The 16,986-nt window shown below is 39.3% G+C and overlaps 1 protein-coding gene across 5 annotated transcripts in view; it reads right to left on the bottom strand.

Moving 5' to 3' along the window:
- FNBP1L (formin binding protein 1 like) overlaps positions 1 to 8,661 on the bottom strand; it is a 55,763-nt gene extending 47,102 nt beyond the window's left edge. For all 5 annotated transcript variants that reach the window (XM_014884403.2, XM_088169983.1, XM_014884412.2 and 2 more), the window contains exon 1: positions 8,467 to 8,661. In XM_014884403.2, coding sequence (XP_014739889.1) covers positions 8,467 to 8,490 — 24 coding nt within the window. In that variant the 5' untranslated portion in view covers positions 8,491 to 8,661. The remainder of the gene's footprint in view (positions 1 to 8,466) is intronic.
- Positions 8,662 to 16,986: the final 8,325 nt, after the last annotated feature.

The following is a 16,986-nucleotide window of genomic DNA, read 5'->3' as shown; positions in this document are numbered from 1 at the left end:
TTTAAAAGTGTTGAATATTATAAATATTACAATTTCCTCTTCCAGAGTATTCCTCTGCTGTAGAGATGCCAACTGCGTTGCAGCACAGGTGTTATCTGGGGTTCATACACATCAATTATTTTCCCATTCACTGTCACAAGAAAACCCCATGCCACCTAGACCAAATGCTTATTTGAAGGTATTATTAGAAAAGTAAAACATTATTGACCTCCTCTGAGAGAAATAATCCATCTGAAGTAGCGACAAAGTGTACAAGAAGCATACCCATATTCAAAGGAAATGCCCTGCAATTACTCTACCAACCAGAATAAAAATGTGAAACTTTCACACCCACTCAGATTGGGCATCCATCATGAGAAAGAATCCAGCAATCAAATGCTCTCTTTAAAAAGGATTTACAATGCAGATGGAGATCCAAAAGGCACACCCATCTTCATCACCTGCACTCACATCTGGTTACCTCAAGTATGCCAAAAGTTAAGGCTGCCTCCCAACTCTCCAGGGCAATTGCTGTCATACTTCGGAAGTTCTTTAGTACCTAAGTAACTCCAAACTCAAATCAGTGAATGTCATTTCATTGCACAATGACGAAAAAGTATCTTTTACTTAATAGAGAACTACAAAAAAGCATGTTGTACTATTTCTTGGGTACCAGCCAAGGAGAAGTGATTGGCATGGTACTTGCCTCTGGAACAAACATTTGTGAGTATCCAAATCACAGCAACTGGACCAGCTGCTAAGTAGTAAATTAACTCTATCCCCTCCAAAACCAGCATAAAAGTGCAAGGGTAACTTTCAACATTTTAAAACACCATATTACCACACCCTTACACATCAAAGAATGTTGTATTCTACAAATATTGCTACGATATTAATTTGATTTAAACAAAGCATATTCCAATTTTACAATCCAACTAACAGAGACAAAAAGTAAGGGTTTTTTTGCACAAGATGATACAAGAGTTCCACATTAAAGCCCAAGCAAAATTCAGGTCCTGCAATATTAGCTTTTTAGCTCACAGTAAAACTGCACTTCTTCAAAAGATGTAAACAGTAATAAAACTACAGGCAAATGTACAAAGCACGAAGCCAGAAAGCAGTTTCATCAGTCTAATGTCCTGTTCATTGTAAATGACAAAGCAGAAGCAGAGCTCTGACTTAAAAAAAAAAAAAAATCAAAGGGGAAAGGTATTCATGAATCTTACATGTAACTATTTCAAATTTCCATACAGTAGAAATTTTCAGAAAATTCAGTACACCTAAAATTAAGCCTTTTCCTGTTCTAGTCACCTAGCAGGAAATGTAATACTCCTACCACTCTCCTCTTACACTAGAACTTGCAGCTGAAAAAAACCCCAGCAACACAGAAATTTATTGCAGATAATTCCATAAACAAAGTCAGTGCAGAGGGTCTGCATTTTAATGAAAACCAGAAGGCTTTTATTAGTATAATACTTTTTTTTTCCTTCTTTTCCCATCCAGCTGAAGCACTGACATACATCTGAAGACAAGCCTCTAAACTTTCTGCCAAGAGAGCACTGGGACTGGGGTACGTAAACTCACTAGGGGCAAAATGAAACAATCTGACTGGAATTTCAGCTTTCACTGAACAGTTTGTTCACCATTACAAGGAAAAAGCTGAACATATCTGGACTTCAGGGAATTCTTGTCTCTAAAAAAGAATTCAAGTTCTTTAAAAAGTATGCACATGTGTTGCATGGACAATGAAAATTTAATCTGCCTTATGTTAAATAACTTCCCCTCCACAAAAAAATACAACATCCTCTGTTACTCAATTACTGGCTTTACCAAGAACACTAAAAAGTGCTCTGCAAATGTAAGGACTGAAGTATTTAAAGACAATATATTAACAAATGAGGGTCTCACCCAGATCAATCCAGTATAAGAACTAATTTAAATACAACTCTAATTAACTTTTAGATATTAGACTTATTTCAGTAGGTTTACAGCATCAGTGACTACTCTACACAAGCAATAACAACAAACCTTCTGTCTTCCAGTATTTACCTGCAAACAGCTAAAGCACAAATCACACCTACCTGGGCAACCCTCAGCTCATGAGCACAGGCAACAGACTTTTCTCTTCCCATGCTCTCCTCCATCTCAGATTCTGAGGGATTTGCCATTCCAGAGGATCATTATTTTGACAGATATACACTTTAAAGAAATCCTCAGCTTGGTTGAGATAAAACATCCTGCAATCTTCAACAACCTTTTTACTATTCTCACTCAGGAAATCAAATGATAGCTGCAGCATTTAGAATCTTGATATAGGTAACTCTCAGATTTCATACTACAAGCAAGGATACTACACACATTTTTTACAAGACAGTAACACTTTTCCAGTGTTCAGAATTTCCAGGTTAGTAAAGTCCCACGTATGTTTGTATAAACTTCATTGAAAAGCATATGCACTTCCAAGTACGTAAACAAGTGGGGCCATAAATAAAAACAGATGCCTTTTTAATAGGTATCAGATGATAAAAGTTTTCAAAAAACCACTTTCTAAATGGACAGTCAAAGACACGTGCATGCATTCTTAAATTAAATCATGTTCAACATCAAACCCAAACTGATAAAGTCTCATGACAATGACACACCCCTTCCTGGAAAAACCAGAAAAAAGGTCAGATGTTTATGAACCAGACAATTGCTGGAAAAATGCGGACAAACATTTCCAACTACAACTCAGTACAATTGTTTTCACACCAAAGCCTAAAGTAACTACACTCTGAATAACCAAATATTTGATCCTCACATAACTTCCTAGCTGGAAATCTCAGAGGTCTTCACAAGGACGAGGTAAGCCACACATGACTGCTCGTGAAAGATGATTTGATGCCCCACAGCCATGAGGCATCTTATGGAGCCTGTCACCCAAAACAGGGATGTGTAACCATCCCATCATCTGGAAGGCACTGCAGTCTTAAACTTCAGCCACAAGACACATTCCTTGCACACATCTGCAGATCACAACAGCAAGAGTACTGATTGAAGACAGAACTTCTACAGAGTACTGTTTGCAATCTTTGGGTTGACAGAGAAATCGGGGGACGTAAAAAAAAAAAAATCCATGTTCCATCTCTCAAACATCCCCCTTTTAAATGGAGTATTGTCTTTAACAGACTATATGTCAGCACACTGGAAATTAAGTTTACAAAATATTAAGATTCAAAACCACGTAAGAACTTCCATATGGGATATAGCTTGATATTTAGAATTATATACAGTGGTTTTTTATCTGTATTAACAATGCTAGTAACTATATAACCACATTCACATTAACAGTCAAGAAAGGTTTCTTAGTTTCGAGAGAAAAAGCTTTTTTTTCTTAGAAAAAAACTTTTATTTAGCTAAAAAATAAAATTTCTAATCTAGTGAACAAAAATACAATAAATTACTACAACAGAAGTATGCTATATAATAGTTAGCTACTTTATGAAGCTCTTTCCTATTCACATTCTGTGGATGATTTCCATATGTAATTCCACTTGACAACTTTTAAGACTGGACAACATCACCACATGATTTATCTTCTACAAAATAAGACTAAGATTTTAAAGCAAGAAGGAAACAAAGTCTGAAAGTGGGACTGAAAACATAAGAATATTTTTAACAGCTTTTGAAAAATTACTGATGCAACAAAGTTATTTAATATTTTTTAAAATAGAACTTGGGTTTAGGCACAGAATGAATTTTGTTTAAGGAAAGATTAAAAAGAGCACATCACCAAATATACTTTGATCTTTCTTTGGTCCAACATAACTAATTTCTAAAATACTACTCTACAGTGCCAGTGGTTTCTTAATTATAGAAGATGGTGTGCTTCTGGCCCCAAGGAGCTCACAACAATAGTATCATTAAATCTTCTATAGCCATTTCTTTTTAATCAAGAAATCTCAGCACAAAAAGCCCTCAGCAAAATTTCTGTTTTAAATATTTATCAAGAGGTGAGAAACAGATGGCTAGACTGGTTCTACAGACTGAAAATGTTCTGACACGGTATTCAAACTCTTTTTCTGCCAACTGCTATTAAGGAGTTCACAGGGGTTGGAACAACAGAACGTGCATCCAAAGTCAAAAAACATCCTTCCTGGTTGGTTTTTTTTTTAAAGAGACAGCACAAAGTCTTTAATTAATTTCCAAAGAAGCCACTTGAGAGTGCCAATCACACTGTCTCTTCTCATTACACCAAGGACTTCGTTATCAGCTACACTCCAGTCTCCAAAGCATAGTAAGCCTCAAAGCAAATGTACTACACATTAGATTTAACAGCACAATAACCCAAGATGACAATAACCAGACATATTTTTTAAATATTCTATGTTCATGCTATTTGTACACTTTACGCCCACCACAAAAGGAACTCCAGATGTACAGAAACATACACACTGAACAGATGCTCATGCTGAAAAGATTCCTAAACATATCATAATCTATCATTTTTATTTCCAAATATTTAAAATTACCATACTCCACTCCAATTTTAGTCTCATCTATCTAGTCTTACTTTGGATATTGCAGCGGAGTGCGACAGAAGTCAGGGTACTTTATAAAGCAAAAATGCAAGTCTTATCACAACTTCAATGTATAAACCCTCCTACTGCTCATGAGGTGAACATAAGTGTGCAGTATTTGAAAAGAGCATGACAAACTCCAAAAAGTTAATTCTGTAAAGCATCCGTATTTAAATAAACAGCAGCAATTTTCTATTACTAATGAAGTGCAGCAATGCTATTTCATGATTATGTGCTGCCTTTCTTTGGATAATTACTGCTCTACAAATGTTACCTACAAAGAAATACTAGAGATATGAAAATTTGGCACCCAACAGCCAAATTCTCAGAAAATATATTTCAACTGAATTAGACAAGACTTGCCAGTTCTCACTATTCAGTTCTAACCCTTAAGAGAGTATTATGCAAAGCAGTTCACCAAAGTATCTTAGGTTCTGTATGGTCATACCATATGGAATATGCTGCAGAGTGACCACAAAGATACACACACTGATGAAAAAAAAAATACTGTCGAATATTACTTAAAAAAAAGCATAATGAAACTTTTATAGAAATAAGAAAGCAGAAAAGGGGAGCATATTTCCCACAGCACAGAAAATGTTGTGGAATGAAACAGTTCTAATCACAGGATGGCTTATACGGTTTGACATTTATTTTGTTATTATTAATTTACATTATTTCATACAATGCTATCAAAAGAGACACAACAAGGAGCATGCTTTTTGGCTGAGACACGCTGAAAAGCATCAAGTGCTTTAGTCTAATCAAGACATACACATTTTGTACAATGCACACAACACTTCAGAGAATGGTGGTGTACTTATTAAAAAGAAAACCTGCTTGAAAAACAAACAGCTACCAAATTTAAAGAATTGGAAAATACTGGCCAATCAAAGAAAATCTTTCCTTTGCCCTGTCCCTGATATAACCATTTAATTAGTATATGTATAATTTCAGTAACAGAATTGCTGTATTTAATAATTACCACATAAATATCAGGCATGGCTTACTTTCCTTATCCTATCATTTTTCTTCTGGCTCCTTATTTGTCTCTATATTCATCTATTCTGTTTTTTACTTTATTCAAAACAGCATATAATATGAAACTCCAGAGCAGCTAAAAAAAACCCTCAGAACTGCGAATTAGCATAAAATATCAAAAAACAGCATGAAGAGATACAACTTAAGAAGGCAGAGTTAAGGAGATGCTAAAAAAGCCTGATACAGAAGCATCAAATTTGCTTCAAAGAATTAGCAAAGAATACATACATAAGTGCAAATGTTTTGACTATGCTTAGATACCAGTCCTAACCCTGAAAAATTTCACTTTATGAGGTGAAAGCACTAATAAAAGAGAGCTTTAGGCCCAATGAGGTGTCCAGAAAAGCTGAGCAGAAGAGTTTTGTTCTGCAGATGGGGACTGAACATGTCACGTCCCTGCTGCCAGCAGCAAACACAGAGCAGCTCCACTGATGCTAACAACAGGGAATGATGAAGGAATTGCTACACTAGAACACAAACATGTCTAAGAGTTTTTTATCTTGTTCAAAGCCGTGTCTTTGAAGACCCACAATATACTGTTTTTCCTTGTGTTTTTAACCTAGATTTAAGATAATTCTTAATGAATTTGATTTTGTGCCAGATCTTCAAAAAGCAATCTTTACTTGCCCAGCACAAGTTGTTAAAACAATTAAAGTTTAATACTTTTTACAGTAAGTGAAGCACTGAATATTCTTCCAACCAAAAAACCAGTTTGGTCTACAAAATATAGTAGATTTTTAAAAGTATTATTAGATTCAATTAAAAAAAATTTAACAGGTACCCTGTAATGTAAAAATTTGCATTGTCAAAGTCTAGTTATATAGTCACAAACAGACCATTTCATGCATGAAGTTACCTCAGCATAGAGTTGCAGGTCATCTCCAGATATCAAGCAAAAAATACATTAAATTTCGCTAAAATTTACTGCAAAAGTAAAACTTTTAGATTAAAATTCTGGCATTATTTCTTCTCCAACTAATGCATTTTAGGAGAAAAGAAATATAGTATGTCAAAAAAAACTTCAGCTAGTTCCACAATACCGTGAGTTAAATGCCTGTCATTAATAGGAAATCTGAGGTCAAAATCCATCTTTTTGAATGTTTCTTAAACGCAGGGCAAAGACAAGCACTTTCATACAAAACTGAACACAAAACAGAATATAAAATCTTCAGCTGTCATTTACAAGCTGAACAAAAAAAAACAATTAAGAGGCTATAAAAATGAGCAGATAAGAATAAGCTAAAAGTCTTTTTTAAAGAGTTGATTCAAAGTATTGTTTTCTAAAGCAATACATATCTGAGTGCTTACAGTCAGTGCTCACCACACTCTCCTCAAGTGATGCTCACCTCTCACCTGAAGTACAGGCATGAGCTACACACACACACTCTTGTGTGACTAATATAAATCACAGCTTTTACTTACTCCTTACTGCCAATGTCACAACATTTTAGACTTCAGGCCTGCTACAGCAGTGCTCTCAGTACTTAAAAAGTGTATTTCGTTTGAATTCTCATCGTGCCTACAAATCCTAGCAAAGCACAAAGCACTATGCAAAACACTAAAGTAACCCCTGAATACCTTTAAATCCGGCTTCTCCACGTAGTACACGTGATGCTATCGCATCCTCATTTTGCATAATCACACACAAGTTAATTCAGGTGGCTCAGGAGCTCCGCGGGCACTCCCAGCCCCGCGCCCCACCCAGGCACTCCGGCACGGCTGCCCCGGCTCCCCGGCCAGCCACTTGTCTCGGTGTGGAGCAGATCTTTGCTCCTCCAGACACTAATAGCCCTGTGCTACAAAATACTGATAAAACTATTTCATTAAAAAAAAATAAATAAAAATCCCCCCCAAAAACCAAACCACCTATAGTGATAAGTCCAGATTAAGAGTTCCTGGACTAGACTTCAAGCTGCAACGTTTAGCTTTCTGTAATTTCTGTTTTTTCTTAGCACTAAAGTCTCTGCTTCAGTCTTTAAAAGCAAATAAATGAAGGGCAGGCGGCATTTAAAGCGAGGACATTAAACCCTCCTTGGTACTATTCTTTTTTAAGCCTAAGCATTCCCACGATGAGCGTAAGCTCCAGCCAGAGCAGGAAACCTGACAGAGGAGATAGAGCAGCCCAGCACTGCGAGCAGACACCGCTGTGCCTCGCTCCGGCACTCCCCCGGGACAAGCCCCTTCCTTCTCCGCCGTCCTCGGCACAGCCAGAGCCTTCGGAGGGAAGAGGGCAGCGTTAAGAAAAGCCCTAACGCGAAAAAACTGCTTGTCTCGTTGCTGCCAATCCTTCGTATTTAAAACAAACACAATGCAGCGCTAGCCAATATTCTGCGGTACTTCCAGAGACAAAGCTGTGTAGTAGCTGCTTCTAGTTAGGGCCGGCAGCTGAGAACGCTTTGCTCGTCTGAGCAGCCCGGCGGTTTTCGGGGGAGCAGCAGCTCTGCCGCCGCCCCGAGGCTGCCCGGTGCGGGCCGCTGCCCGAGCCGCGCCGGGACCCCGCCCCGGGGAGCACGGCGAGAGCCCCGCCGCCGGGCCCCGAGCGGGGCGCTGCTCCGGCCGCACACAAAGCGCCCGTCCCGCCGTGACCGCGCCGGGCGGGCGGAGGGCGAGGGGCCGCCCCGGGGAGCGCCATGGCCGCGCAGGCGGCGCGCGCGCACCGCGCCCCGGACACGGCGCTCCCGCCCCGCCGCGGCCCCCGGCCCGGCGCCGCCGCCCTCCCTCCGCCAGCGCCGGACCCCCGGCCCGCCCCGCCCGCCGCAGCCCCTGCCCGCCGAACAAAGCGCAGCGCCTCGGCTCCGGCCGCTCCGCGCCTCCCCGGGGCAGCTGCCCGAGCAGACAAGGGAAGGCGGTGAATCTCAGACACAATGAGAGGCGAGCCGGGACTCACCCACAGCTCCGTGCCCCAGCTCATGGCTGCTCCGCGGGCAGCGCCGGCTCCGGCAGAGGCGGGGATGAGGCGTCGGGCGGCGGCCGGAGAACGGAGCCCCCCCAGGCAGCGCCGGTGCCCTCGGTCACTGGGGAGAGGCGGCGGCGGCGAGGAACGACGTCGCTTCCAGCTCCAGCTCCGCCTGGCTCGGGAGGGGGAGCCGCGGAGGAGACTGGGAGAGGGGCGGGTCCGGCTGGAGCGGCGGGGCCGGGACGGGAGCGGCCGGCGCTGCCCCGGGGCCCCGAGCGGCCGCCGGGCGAAGGTGTCGCTGCCGGAGCGGCCCCGCGTTGTTACTCATTAACGAGGCCCCGGGGCTCCGTGTCCCGGGCGCCTGCGAGGCCTCCCCAGAGCGCTGAGTCACGGCCGGGAGCGGCGGGGTCCCGGCTCGCCCCCTCCTCAGCGGGCACCGCGCCCACACGGGCACGGAAACAACGATTGTGGGGGTGCTTATGGCAACAGCTCTGCACGGAAATTACAACTGAGGTGCTAGGAAAGGTGAAGTAGGCAGCTGAGGAAAAAAAAAAAAATCTCATTTATGGATGAACCATATCGGTAACAGGGAGTTTCCTCAGCAACTAGAAAAGGACAGGTGTTAAATCCTTGTCAAAGATTATTTTTCCACCAAAGTGTTACAAAGCTGCTAATAGAAAGTAAATGTTTTGAAAGCCATCTGAATTAAATTCCCCTCTGAGGGCATGAATTTTTAAATTTTCCCCTCACTTTTTGCTTAGAAATAATTTTTAAGAAGTGGAATAAAAATTCAATATAAAATAATAAATACTGTTAAGTCTCTATATCGTGAAACAAAAATTACTTAAATCTAATCATCTTCTGAATCCCAAGTCACTTTTCAGGTAACGTTCCTTTGCATCACAATTTAGGTTTAGTGCTATTTTCCATATGAAAGGAACATGCAATTTTTTTCAGATTGATATGAAATTACTGTACTACAATAATATTAACATTAGAATATCAAAATAAGCAGTGCAGCTCACAGGTGAATGTAACTTCTGAAGCAAAATGTTAAAGGTACTCACACCAGAAAACCTTTAGGGTCCATGGAGATCCACAAAATGAGTAAATGTGCTACATGCTGTGGTGACCTTTGTGTATGTTTTTAGCAAGGTAATGGTCATCAACTCTCCACATTTTAGATTCTGAAGATGAAATTTCACATGTGGGCACAGTTCAGTTGAAGTCTGGCATATTAACTCAGTTGGTAGATTGTATTAATTACTGAAAATACTCAGCAAGCAGAACAGACATTGAGGATTCAGGTAATGAAGCAGAAATATTTATTAATAATTTTCATAGTTTACTTATATGTTTGAATTCACCCAACTTACTTTGGCTTTCAGGATTGGGAAAAAACAGTGTCCATTAAATGCTGGAAAGCTCAATCAGCCTTTTGCTCAGCTACCAGCTTGTCACATATCTTTAGAAAATTCTTAAAAATATATAATCAGATGATATCATGAAATAACACTTGTTCAAAATACAAAAATTAAAATCATTTTTTCATTTTATATGCTTTCAATGTATCTCTTGTAAATTAATACCTATAACTTGCTGCACATATAATAATTTTATGAAGAGGCATTTTGATAGTTTTTAATCACACAATAATCCATACTGCACTGTGTCCCAACCAAGGGTTATAAATGCATGCAACAATTTGGGAGGCTGTGGTCTTGGATGCCTGGTATAGCACTTTATTTTTTAAAAAAAGAGTCACTTTGAGAAACAAATGTGCACTGAACCTTTAATAGACTCTAGAGTCCTGATGTGAATTTGAAATTTGCTGCTGGGATTTTTCACTTCCTGATGATTTTAGGAGAGTTCAGATTTGCAATTGTTTCAGTTTAGACATCTGAAAATGAACCCTAGAAATACAACTTTAGAGATACAATTTCCAACTTTAGAAGCCCCAATAAAGTATTGAAAATTAATCTACTGGAAAATTGATCCTAAGTTCTAAATCTATGGAGTCAGAAGCTTTTGGAAATCAGGCACTTAATAGGCACTTAAATTTAAATACTGGTCTTTCCTTGCATTAAATATACATCAAGAGAGTTTCAATGCATTATATAAATGTATATAGATATATTTATATTTGTGGTTGGTTGATTGATACATGAACTCTCTTTTACTTAGCTCTAATTTAAGAATTAATGATTACTCCTATTTCTGCAAAATGTGCAATGCCAACATTCTCAATATGTCACAATTTGTTTTCTATTTAGAGCAACGTAACAAAATCAAATGTTTTCTGGTGATTTGTAGACATTTTAGGAGAAGGAAACTGCAGCCTGTATCATGGGTACATTAATACAATATTTAGCTACTCAATAAAGCTTAAAAAGCCTAATTCTAGCAATGAGAGGTTTTCTCAGGACAAACAGGATTCCTTCTTTCCAGGCAGCTCTTCCAAAAAACACCTTTACAAACCCTAAGTTAAAGCAAGCATCGGGGGCTGGAGGATGTTCCAGAGATTCTCAGTAACTTCTCAGCCTCCAGAACTGATTGAGAGGCTGCTCTGAAATGTTGTGTAAAAGAGGACAGGTGTTAGCACAGCAGCTCTGGGCTACACCTGCCTTTTAAGAGCACATGTACACGACAAAGAGGAGCACTCCAAAGACATTACTGAGCAGCCTTTGAACAAGCTAGCACTAGAATAGGACACCATCGTTGCACCAGAGGACTGCTGCAGTCTGGCTCATTATTCATCTTTGGAAGTTAACAGACTTGGGAAGTCAGGCTGATTAGAAACTGTACACAGTAACACACTGATTCTGGGACCCAACCCAGTGTTTCTGCAGGCATTGTGATTCTCATTTTCTAGAGAATTAGCACAAAATCTGCCTCAAAGAATGAAGAAGATTTCAAAAAGTCAAGTGCAAAGCCTATTTCTTCCCAACATATTTCAGTGGTTTTATTAGTGTTTAAATTTGAATATGGGTACAACTCTTTTCAAGATTGAAAACAAAAGCCATCTATGTATCAGGTACATACTTAGAGATGTGCATTTCACCTTTATTTAACTAAAAGTCAATCAGTAAAGATCAGAGATCACAATAAACTACACAGGTAATGGATTTGAAGTTGAGACAAAAAGCTTTTAGACAAATTATTGCAATATTTGGAATTCATGAACAACATATTAAGACTATGTGACTGAAACAAATTTTAATTCATTAAAAATAAAGCAGAAGTCTTAGCACCATAATACTTACCACTTCAGCTTAGTGAGAAATCTGACATCAGTCACTGTTACCCCCTTTTCCTGCTCAAGCACACTCTTGCTCTAGGAGATTCCCATAGAAATCCTGAGCCATGCTCTCCTCCAGTTTAGCAGCTGAGGATGTGAAATGACCAAGCTGTAAAACAAGGGGAAGAGTCTACCACATCTCTGTGGGATATTGCTGGAAATGTTAACATTAATCACTTAGAATTTTGATATTGTTTCCATTATCCGGGAATGCAGCTGACCCTAAGCCTAGAAATAATTACACAAATATTACCATAAAGATTTCTATTCTTCTAGTCACATCCTTAAAATCATGAATTGGAGGAGGGGATGCAACTAAAGGGACTCAAGAACATATTAAAGACATATTCAAATAATGCAGCAAAGGCTTCATGATAGATTGCATTCTTCATAGTATCCTTGTAAACCACTAGCTTCTTCTGGAGGATGATTATTTTTAGCTTAGAAAATTTATGTTTATATTTAGCTGTTCCTCCCATTATTGACTCATTAATGCAGGCTTTAAAAGAAAGCTGCCCAATTCTGCTTTTGGACTGAATCCACTTAATTCTAATTATTATAGCAGTTGTATATTTTGTTAATTCTGTTCACTTTTCAACAGAATCTACTCGAGTTTCCAAGTGTACCTAAGGATATTATCTTGGCAGAAAAACAATCTGAATCATTAATTTGGAGTGGCAGAAAAGCTGTCTGGCACTCCCTGTGGGCACACTTTCTAAAGACAGAAGAAGCTTAGCTTTCCACTGCCACAAAACTCAGCAGGACCAAACAAATTACTTCCAAATATCTCTGTCTCAGTATGAGGTGCCATTAATCCTTTTCTCTGCTAGCCAGCAGTCTCTTTGTCTTATTAAAATCGGAATTTTACTCTAAAAAAAAAAAAAAATAGGGCTGCAAAAACCATTTTCTCTCTTTTGGCTTCAAAACCAAAAGAATTTAGCTCCCTCCTTCCTTTACACATGTATTTCCCCCATCACCAGCACTCTAAGTGGTCTAATTTTAAAAGATATTGATATTCATAACACTTCCATGTGGTGAGCGGGTAATCATTACTTCACAGCTCAGGAAATAGTTTGAGACAAAAGAATAGGTGTCCTGCCACTTCAGCTTGTGCCGAGCTCCCCACAGACTTCCTGAGACTCCCAGAGGCTGGTTAACCATAACCAGCAGTGTGCAAAGCATTGGGAGCTCTGCATCTGCCTACACACTGACTGCCACTCAGTCCCTATCTCAGCTATTAGGCAAAATCAACTCATGGTTTTACTCTGACTACTGATTTATTTTTTATTTAAAACAGAAAATTACCAGGAAACTATATGAGTTAGACCACACCACTCCTGCCTCAAGGCAGAAGGAAAACTTCATTTATTAGTGCAAACTCAGCCTATGCTTGAAATGACCTTACTTGAATTTTTGTCCTATCTCTGAATTTTTGTGGAAAGAACTGTACCCCTCCATCTCTTCCTGCCCAGTTCCTGTACTGAAATGAATTTTACATAGCAAAAGGAAGGCTTATTTCTTTTTTTCCCCTCTCATCTCAGCAAACAGAAATACATCAAGAGTGATTGGATAACAGAACTGAAAGGACACTACAAACACCAGCTATAAATAGGAGGAAAAATGAGAACTTCCATCTGCTTTTACAAAATATCCTGTGCTCACTTTTTTTGCCTGCACTATAGCCAATAGCACATCTTTCTGTGCCATATGTAGCACAGAAAATGTGTTGTCAATCAGCATCAACTAGCAATGTTGTAAGTATACAAACAGCCTTATTTCATAGGAATTTACTTTTTTCCCAGTGAAACAAGACTTATCACATGATAATTCAGCATTTCCTTTTGATAATATAAACTGTATCCCAACCTAGAGGCTAGACAATTACAAATTCATTACTTTAAAATATGATTTTCAACTTTCTAATGCTTCCATTGCCTGCTTGAATACTATAAATCCATCTGCTTCCACTGTACATCCCTTCAGAATTATATCAAAACATAACCATAAATGGCTTTGCTACCTTAATTTGTTACCTCCAGTTCACCAGCCCATGTCTTCTCCATTCTCCTACCAACCCCTTCCTTGCACGTTACTTTAAATTAAAAGAACATCAAGCTGTATCTAACGTGCAGAGTTAAGTATGGCCATAGTGAATTCTGATATTCAATTTTTTATTCATTAACATATTTTCTACAGGCAAAAGGATTATTAGCTTTTAGACAATAACCAAAAACGTGAACAGTCACTGCACTCGGCATCAGTAGCAGCTTTCAAGCAGAGTGTATGGATTGACATACATATCAATAATGAAAGATGGAGACTCTGTCATGGTACCTATTCAAGCTGTAGAAAAATGAATAATGGATGAATGTGTAGAAAAGGATCAGCATCACTCATTTTAAGGCTTGCTAAGCAACATTTTACTACCATCTGACTTTGAATTACAATCAGAAACAAATGTATGTGCAGTTGTGCAAAATCTACCTTAACATTTGAACATACTCGGTATCCTAGGTTACTGTTTAATCTCCCTAGCGAGTTTGAATTTAGAACTGGTTCACGTATTATCGGCACAGAGCGGCTCAGGTGACCCTCAGCAGTTTCGGGCACACACAGCCCAAATCCATTTTCTGTGCTCGACAGCCGCCTGCCGGCAGGGCCTGCCCGGCACAGACTGCTGCAGGGACACGGCAGCGCCCGCTGCTGCTGCTGCTGCTGCTGCTGCTGCTGCAGCTCCTGCACGGACACGGCAGCGCCCGCTGCTGCTGCTGCAGCTCCTGCACGGACACGGCAGCGCCCGCTGCTGCTGCTGCTGCTGCAGCTCCTGCACGGACACGGCAGCGCCGCTGCTGCTGCAGCTCCTGCACGGACACGGCAGCGCCGCTGCTGCTGCACCGGTCGCTCCCGTCCCACTGAACGCCGTGCGAGTCTCAATAACGGGAAAACCAGAGGGCCAACAACCTCTTGATTGTCCTACCTTCCATACAACTGCAGGTCGTCACTTGTCTCCCTTAAAGGATTTCATTTCAGTCGCCAGGGGTTTGATTTCACGTGTCCTTCCCTTATTTTACGGCTGGGGTGGTTCCTCCTTCTTTCATAAGAAAGTTGATGTCCATCGCATAATACCACATTTCACTGATGCATGGAAAAAATGCCAAAGGATCACAATCTGTAGGGAAACTCAAAAGTTATTCACACGTCAAAGAAAATGTTTTCCTTCCCACTATTAATTACATTAAAAGAATAGGAATCAGGAAATAAATTAACAATGGGAATGAGAACAGTGTGCTGTGCATAGAATAGATACCCCACTAAGCAAATAATTTGCCTATGTCTCTATCTCATATTAATAAAGATAGCTACAGCTCAGTTTACCATTTTTATTTCTTCCAAGTAAGATTCTGATCAGAGACTAACTGCAGAAATTTTCGAATAATCCCAGAGGATCAGAACCAAAAATAAAGAGATCACTTCATTATGAAAGAATTTTGGTTTTGTGACATTACACTTTTGAAGCTCTATTTAACTAAATTCAAAGCGCAATGCTTGCTCTTTGGATTTCAAAGGCAGATCAAATCCAACAGGTAGCCAATTGCTCCTAGTAAGAGACTTTTCCTCCACATCCTTTTGTACATTTTTCCCTTTGAGACAAGGGTACATGCAAAGGGAAGAATATACACAACTAACTAAGACTGTTATTTTCCCTAACACTCATCTTCTAGTAGCCAAGGTTTTACCCTTTAGATTTACCACTGTCTTAAGAACTCTCCTTATGTTCAGATCTCAACTGATAAATTTCTAAAAATTAAATACACAGAGGGCTAAATACATAAGGGTTGGGTTGCTACTTTGTGTCCTTAATATCTAATCCACAGAAAGAAGTTATGTCACTATTTCCTATGCCTTTTTTTCACATTTAAAAATGCACTATTTTTAATACCAAATAAAAAATTTAACTCAGTGTGAGGAATAAATTGCCCCTCTGGCTTGGAATATAGAGACCACTGGGGCGGGTTACAAAAGTACATCCCAACACAGGTATGTTTGAAAACTCTCAGCATTCAGAAGCTTTATCAATAAAGCCATAAAGGAGAAACTTGAAATTATGCTATTGTAACACAGTCAATACTAGAGATTTTAGGGAAACGGGCAATTCTCAATCCCTTTTGCACATGAGTAGACCAAAAACACAGTTAAAGCAATCAGTGAAATTCCTCCCTCCAGGCTTGCCTGCTCCTACAGTTCTTCCCACAGGACTGTGTGATTCATGCCCCAGAGACCCTTCACATTTGGAAGGGATGCCTGCCAGCCCATCCTCTCCCTGACAGCAAATCTGAAGGGTGATTTTTGCCTCAGAACATCCACCAGCACTTTTTTAAAAAGGTGAAATAATACTTAATATCTTTTTACACATTTTGGAAAAGATATGGTGCTAACAGAAGTGATGTTTCAGTTATTCTGTATTGAATCAACACCATTTTCACATCCTGCAGACAGGATAAATACCTTTTCACTCAAAAACTGTCCCTTTATTTCAATTATGTAATGTATCAAGATAAACTAATTATTTGTCCATAACATTTAGTTTTGTTTACATTTTTAGAATTAATTTTTTTAAACAAAGGCATCTCAAAAACGCTAAAATTTTATAGAAATGAAAATATGATTGTTTCCAACATTAGAATATACTGAAAATAAAAACAAGTTATTAATGATTTAAAGGAAATTAGTTTAGTTGCATACAACTTGCCCAACAATCTCAGACAATTAAATTACCACGGGTATAGAACAGCTAATCCATCAGATAATATGGAAGATATATGTAAGTACATCTTAAGAAGCAACTGTATTTAAATTCTGATTTTTACCTGCTTGAATATTAATTATCTGTGTGTGAAAATGGCACCAGTTAGGTGTTTACATTACAGCAGAACAAAAGAAAAATATGTTTATTGGTCACATAACTCCTTCATACATATTTTCTAACATTTCTACAGAGTGAATCCTGCAGGCTGGGATGGTGAAGACTGTTGGATTTTACTAACACTGCCACTGCCCTGACAAATTTACTGCTCTTCCATGGATTACACTGCTGCCTAACTGAGAAAACAAACTACCTGAAACTAAAACAACATTGAGTTTGATTTCTAATTCAGCTGTGGTTTTTCACTCTGAGCTGACAGAACGAAACTTCAACACAACATTAAAGAAAC

This window comes from Sturnus vulgaris, chromosome 9 (genome assembly GCF_052056855.1).
Source record: "Sturnus vulgaris isolate bStuVul1 chromosome 9, bStuVul1.hap1, whole genome shotgun sequence".
Lineage (NCBI taxonomy): Eukaryota > Metazoa > Chordata > Aves > Passeriformes > Sturnidae > Sturnus > Sturnus vulgaris.
Note: the sequence above shows the minus strand (reverse complement) of the source record. Positions and strands in the feature narration are given on the sequence as shown.